General features: G+C 36.1%; 1 protein-coding gene across 1 annotated transcript; it reads right to left on the bottom strand.

Moving 5' to 3' along the window:
* Positions 1 to 3,999: 3,999 nt before the first annotated feature.
* Positions 4,000 to 5,555, bottom strand: LOC121301978 (reprimo-like protein). Its single transcript, XM_041231728.1, has one exon. It carries the CDS (start codon positions 5,106 to 5,108, stop codon positions 4,770 to 4,772), a length of 339 nt encoding a protein of 112 aa, XP_041087662.1. The 5' UTR covers positions 5,109 to 5,555; the 3' UTR covers positions 4,000 to 4,769.
* Positions 5,556 to 7,578: the final 2,023 nt, after the last annotated feature.

The following is a 7,578-nucleotide window of genomic DNA, read 5'->3' as shown; positions in this document are numbered from 1 at the left end:
TTCAGTAGACTCGAAGCAATTTTCTTAATAAGCTCAGATACCAACACAGACGGTCTTATCTTACCATCTTGAGAGGCAAAAAGAGAAATGGCTTCCTCAGTATGACAGTTTTAATCCCTCGGTAGGTGGGACCGAGGGTGTCATCCCAGGAAGGGGCCTATTGGCAGCTCTGGTATAGAGACGTCAAAAAATGCCTCCCAATAGGCAGGCATATCCCATAAGTAATGTTGTTGGTGGTCATCTTTGAATTGAAAGGGGACCATATTTTTAAAAGATCTTATAGTATATATAGTCTACGGGCTACTTACGGCTTTTGCAAATGCATATAAAAGTCATGTGTAGGTCTCACCCTTTTAAATGGAACATGAACAGTGCTTCCCAGTTACTGGAATATGACTACCATGCAGGATTCTAGTGTGTTGTGTTAGCAGCTTGTACAGCCATAAAATATGGCCCAAAAAGTTTTCATATTCAGAATAATGGTGTAGCATGCAGAGAACAGAGGGTAAAAATAAATCTAAATCATAGCGCCCTTTATCTCTCTGCATCTTGGATTTATAAGATGCTACTGATTACACTTTGATAGCAGTGTGCATGCAGCACCAACAATTCCAAACAATTCCATCTCAGCTCTGTACAATAATACACCTGCTGTGCTTTATACACTGAATCACAGAGCAGCAGCACGGAGATGGGAGAGTAAAACACCAACAGCAAAAGGGCGCTAAAGAAGTCATCTTAAAATCAGCATAATATTTGTTCAAAGACATTGGAGGGATTAGTGTATTTGGGATTGTGTTTGATATGGCACCACAAATGTTAAAGTTCCATAGTCATATGTATTTGTGTAAATAATATGATAGATAGATAGATAGATAATATGTATACAAGAATGATAATTAATTGAACTGACTTTTGCAGTGTTAACCATTTTCAACATAAGCAACCAAGCATGAAAAGAAGCCCAAAATATGAAAAAAGCGTCAAGGTAAAATTGTAGGCGTAAGAAACCCAATTCTTTTTCTTCTTTTAAAGCGGAACTGGCAAACCTACACACAACCCCGAGTGAGTAAAACGTGCATCTATATATACTGTTGTGCCGGGATTCAATTACTAATGAATTATTTACTTGAATCACAGAACGTGAACTAATTTGTGCAATCCCGTGCAAACATACTTTATCTGCACGTGAAGTGATTATGCAATCCCCATGCCTAAATACAGCTATATATTTTAAATCAATCGTGCTACACAGATCCATTTACATCCCGTGGTGTACACCAATACATATACACCAACATAAACACACCACATGCAACACAACACATAACACACACGTGGGCAGGACGCACTTCAACAGTATGTCAGTAATGGCTTAATTTAAGGTTCCCTGGGTCACTTAGTGTACCCCTGATAACTGGCATTGTCAGTTTCATTTTGAGATAGAAAGTGCACGTGAAGATATTCCCATCTAGACAAACATTATACTGTAAGTGTGTTCTAAAGGGAGTGAACTATTCAGACGGTGCTGTGGGGTAAGTTTTTTCCTTGTATACATCTATGTTATTTTTTTTTTTTTAAGATTGTTACCTTTAAACATGTAAACTCCTCCCTTCAATGTACTGCTTATAAACAAAAATCCATATACTAAAACTAATCTTAAGCAGCTGACAGATCTGAATCATTGATCTCTGGTTTATTTGTATACTGCATTGCAATCACATACTGGCTCAATGGCATTCTGGTTGATCATTAGCTTCCTAGCCTTGTTTCTAGCACTTGTTGTATTTTTCTTTGCAATTCGTGTTTCAGCACTGGCACACAAGTGCCTGTTAAGAAATTAAAGATTCCACAATGCACCTAACTGGACTTAACTTCCTGCCGAATTAAATAATCTAAGAGTTTTCATAGAGATACTGTTATAGGTGGGGCCACACTGGGAGGGCTGAGTGTGTACAACAAAGAGTATGTCTAGGACCACCATGGACTGTCAGGAAATCACAAGGATAAACCTATTCAATAAGTATTGAGAACCCCAGCTGTGGGGTTCCAGTGGGCTGTGTGGTTTGCAGAGGGGGTGATACAATCAGTGAACAGGTTTGCTTCTTGGCTGGAGATTCCAGAAGGAGCATCACATTCCAGGTTCTCCTCAGTGCGCTGCATTGGACATCACTGGCCAGGTGTCCTCCAGAGGCCAATAACTCACTGACATCTGCTCCTGAGTTCCTGGGTGTAAAGCGACAATTGGCTTGGTTGTGGGATCACAGGATTCCCACTGACCTTCGGTTCTTATGAGCTGTTGTGGGGAATTGCTCAGGTGAGGGAGCGTAACTGAACATTCTTAACTGGGGAGAAAATTGTGGGTAAAAACCCCTAGTTAGATGGTTGTGTAATAATGGGGTATAATAATTATGCTTTTTAAATGATGTTAAATTGAGTTTTCTTCCCCACCCCAGCAACCCTGCTGTGACGCACATCTCCGAGGCTGAGTGGGTGTTCGAGATAGCTGACAGTGTCTCCTAATGAGGGACAATGTGCCATAACAGAGTTTTTAATAAAACAGCTGTGGCACCTGCAGACTGCCAAGCTCCACAAAACCCATCTGCAGACCAATGTGATCTATTATTCAAACGTAGATATGAAAAATCCACCTGTTATAAATGTAAAATTTAATTTCTGGGGGTTTTTTTCTTAAAAAAGGTTGACGAAATGAAGCACCACTTAATGTAACATTGGATCTGCTGTATTGTGTGCATGAAGTGTTTGAATTGTTTTTGCCGCTAATTAGCTTCAGTGCTTAGAACAACAGGTTCTCTATTAACAAGGTTTCTAAAGATATTAGATGAAACAGATTTAATATGTGTTACATTGCTTTGTTTTATTTTTACCATTTCAAATACCTGGGGAAGAAAAACTGGCAAAAAAATTGTTATGGATTAAAAAAAAAAATCATTTTAAAAAGGGGACCCTTATGGGCTGGCATGTCTGTCTGTCTGTCACATTATATAGTGAACAAGACAAATGCATTGATTTAGCACCAATATTCACCAAACGTTTATCATATACTCCTATATACGTTACTTGGTTATAATCTGCTAAACTCTTTAGTTGACAGTTTTTTTGCCATGGTTTCTGTATTATATATACTATTTTTTTTTTTTTTTTTTTTTTGGGGGGGGGGGGGGGGGGGTTGTGGATAAAGGCTTCTGCCAAATAAATAAATAATAAAACTGAATATTCTATAAATATTTTTTGTTTTATTTGTGGGTGTACTTAAATACTCCATTTAATTCTATTACAAAATACCACCATATTTCCTAATACCTCTCTGGGGAGTGAGGGGCGTATAAATGTCTGCATATAGTTTTCATCTTTTTAAGATGAATTTTATTTTGTTAATTTTTCTAGCATATGATATTCTTCCAGAGACAGCTCCAGAAACATTATTCAAATTAGCCCATTGCCAGGATTACTAAATTGGTACATCAATTTTACTGTCTTTGAAGCTATAATGCACAGATACTACCATGTTATCAAACATGATTAAATCAATATGGCACATTTTATAAATGATTACCTTTGTTTTCTGGGGTGCGTTCAGATACACTGTATATGACATTATTATGTCTATGGGTGTGCATTACTCTTGAAATAAATATGAAAAGTAAACCAGGAATTTGTCAAAATAAATAAACTAACAAACAAACCAAATACAATATAAAACGGCAGCCTATTGTGTTAAGACATCTGTGGTGCTTTTTTTTTTAATATCCTAATATCCTAAACATTATGTATATGTTTACTGTTAAAAAAAATGTGCTTTTTGTAAAAATGTGCTAAGTATACTATACAATTTATATATATATATATATATATGTGTGTGTGTGTGTGTGTGTGTGTGTGTGTGTGTATAATTCTGTAATAAGCCTTACACAGTGGGTGCTCATAGGTTCAATGCTATTTTCTTCCTTTATACTCGAATAAATAATGACAAATCAATGAAAACATTAACATCTTTACTGATAAAAACCGCAACATTTGGTTTTTTTACAAGTCATTCAAGTTTTGTACAAAAAAACATGCTGCATTTTCATTTTCATAAAAGTGCAAAAGACAAGTGTTCAGATTCATTACTAACAATATAACAGGCACTGAGCATGCTTTCTTAAACTGAAATTCTCATTGAGTACAAAGTGTAAATCTTAGGTAAGAAATTCAATGCACAACATCCATTTCGGTGGAATGGCTAAACATGCTTCACTATTTAGATGTCTCATTCACTGAACATCTTTATAAAAGTGCAAAAGTCGTTAGACTCGGGTTTGGATTACATTCTCTTCAAAATGCTTTATACTTGACATACTGTACTTAGGTTTTTGGTAGCAATTTCCATGCACAAAAACATAATTCTGCATGCTTAACCTTTAAATAATATTAATAATAAAAAATGTAAACATTTCAGCAGACCCGTGATGGGTTAATATTCACCTCGAGGAAAGAGAAAGCGGTTTATAAACAAAAAAAAAACAAACACATATACATATTAAACATTGAAAGTAAAACAGAAGCCATTCATTTTTATAGTTATTTCTTATAAATAAAACATACATGGATCGCCAGACCGCATAATTATGACAATTCTTCCAGTAAGTTCTTCTTTTTCTGACTTCAGCTTCAGGATAAAGTACACCTGACGTTGCATATATTCATTTATTCCAGTTTCTGGATCTGGTCCTTATACTGAGTCAGGAGTCTAGCTCCGCACACTGCTAGTAGAGGCCAATGATGACAGCCTCCACATCTTTCGAAGGTCTCCTGTCCTTAACTAGAAAGTTGATCATGCTTTCCGACTTGATCATCAGGTTGCAGCCCAGGAAGAAAATGCCAAAAAAGACAGTTAATGATAGAACACACAGCACCGCTATCTGCACCACTCTGGTGATGAAAAGATTCCGTTCGTCCGGCACAAGGACCAGGGAACCTCCGTCGCTTGTGGTGACCGGGGTGCTGCCATTGCAGCACCCCACTATGGAATCTGCTAGGTCCCGGCTTTTGTTGGTGAAGATCCCTTGTGCCCAGATTGAGTGGTTCAAAAATGTCCCGTTCATCTTTAAAATGGTAAAGTTTCAATAGTTTACAGCACAATATCAATTTTTAAAAAAGCAGAGCAGTTACACTAACTGAGTGTGTTCCCTGTGACACGTCGATACGCAATAAAAACAATCACAAAGCACTATTAAAATACCGTTGCACAATTTTACATCAATAGTTCAATTGCATCATACTGTTTTGGCAGTTACTGCTGTAACTCTTGCATGAGACCAACACCCAGATTTATGATATACTCAGATCTTACATATCCATGAGACGCGCAACTGCTGGCTGATAACTTTCTCTATACACTGTAGCGCACAGTGTAGAATTCCAGTCTTACAACATCACGAAAAAACAAGACGTATGAAGCGGTCTTGTCAAGCATTCCCCTTTAGCGTTTCTGACGGTTCACACAGACCAATGTCTAGCCACACACACTTATCAGACACTCCTTCCTCTTGGTCCCCGTAACTTTACTTAGTAGATGCATTCTACACTGAATATAAATTCCTCAGGAACATACCATCTAATGCTGGTATAGGGGAAATTGTTTCTAGCACCAGAACAAAATCACCACATCGAAGCTGGTTAATTATTCCTAGCTTCTTATTCACGTTATAGTTGACAAAGCAGCGTGTCATTTTTCTATGTGTTTTAACTCACACTTCTTACTCAATTAATATATTGCTACTATTTATTTAAATCGCTTCTTTAAATAAATAAATAGATAAATAAATAAAATGCATAGGAATCCAAGTTGGCATGTTATCAAATTAATGCAAATGGAATATGTAACGGGGGTATTTCAGGGTTTAAATCGTTTTGGACCACTTACTTCAAAGCTGATTTTCACACAGAGAGAACCCCTCTACCTCACCCATATGTATTTATCCAGGCCCAAAATTGATTTTGATACAAAAACCATGCAATAAGACATCATTTATAGAGACTATTTCAGTAACAGTTTCCGCGCTTGTTTATAAAGAACTACACTTTGGGGTGCTGCTGTCGTGGGATACGGCTTCCTCACTAGTGTTTTTGCAACGTGGGGACGATACCCTATCTAGGGATACCTCGACATTTAGTGAGCAAGGCGTCTAAGGGGGGTAAATGGGGCATCATAAAACGCGCCCCCATGCGTTCTGTATTGGTTATAATATAATTGGTACAGCTTGCTTACTAAAATCATTAGTATTTTTGTAAAGAGGCGGTGATAACCTATCTAGGGATACCTCTATATTTATTAACCAAGGCGTCTAAGGGGGTACATGGGGCAAAACAAGCGGGTAATATTTGGGGTACCGCTATGCTGATGATATAGATTTTTTATTATTATTTTCGTTGTTTTTTTTTTTTTTTCTTTGAAAGAAAGATCAATTATCTTTTAAATAGTAGCAATATATTAATTGAGCAAGATGTGTAAGTGAGTTAAAACACACATAAAAAGGACAGGCTACTTTGTCAACTACACCGAGAATAAGAAACCGGGAATAAGTAACCAACTTCCAGGTGGTAACAGGCGCTGCCTCCCTCATCGATCCTGCTGGAAATAATTATGAAAGCGCTTAATACAAAGCGAAAGCTGTTTAATATCATATCACTGTTTACAAATACACTACACACATGTTTTAAAAGGCTATATTAATAGCCTCCTGTTCTTTACTGTATTGCATACATTTTGTTGTGTTGCTTTTTATTTGTGACCTTTTGTTTTGTCCGATTTTTCACAGGCTAAAAAGTACAGACAAAAAAGGAAGAAATATATATAATATATATATATATATATATATATATATATATATATATATATATATATATATATATATATATATTGCATACAACGTAATACGATAGCTATGTGCTTTATTGTGCGTTGTATAGGTATAGTTCGCAATATGTATTTTGTATGCTCCAATTTGTTTGTTTTTGTTTTTTGGTGGTTAGATAATAAGTTATTTTTAGTTATATATTTGTGTATAGCCTACTTTTAGGGTGTGTTTTTTTTTAATTTATTTTTGTGAAGTGTACTTTTAAGATGCAGGCTATGCAGAAGTGTAATCCGGTTCCATTAGAAAGGCTAAACGGTGCTGTTCAGTCTGCGGTAGATGAAAAGGAGTTGAATCTTGTTGTCGAGAAGCAAGATGTGAGAAAGTGGCTGCCATTCACATAACATTTGTGATGTGGATTTATTTAATTTGTGGTCTTGTATTATGCTTAGAAAGGCATTATATATTGTAATGTGCAGCTTGATTTGTTTGTTTGGAACCTTTGTACACGTTTTGCTTTTTTACGTTTTAAGCCAGTTTAAAATGGATGATTAAAACATTGCATCGATATTTTTGATCAGTTAAAATCAAATTCTTTTTACATGAAGACATTCTAATAGTATTAACATGTTTCCAACCGTCCTGCTCTGATCCTCTTTACACATATTAATCATGTTTTATTTTGTGTTTTCAATATTTTGTTATTAGATATTAGTAT

This window comes from Polyodon spathula, chromosome 28, assembly GCF_017654505.1.
Source record: "Polyodon spathula isolate WHYD16114869_AA chromosome 28, ASM1765450v1, whole genome shotgun sequence".
Lineage (NCBI taxonomy): Eukaryota > Metazoa > Chordata > Actinopteri > Acipenseriformes > Polyodontidae > Polyodon > Polyodon spathula.
Note: the sequence above shows the minus strand (reverse complement) of the source record. Positions and strands in the feature narration are given on the sequence as shown.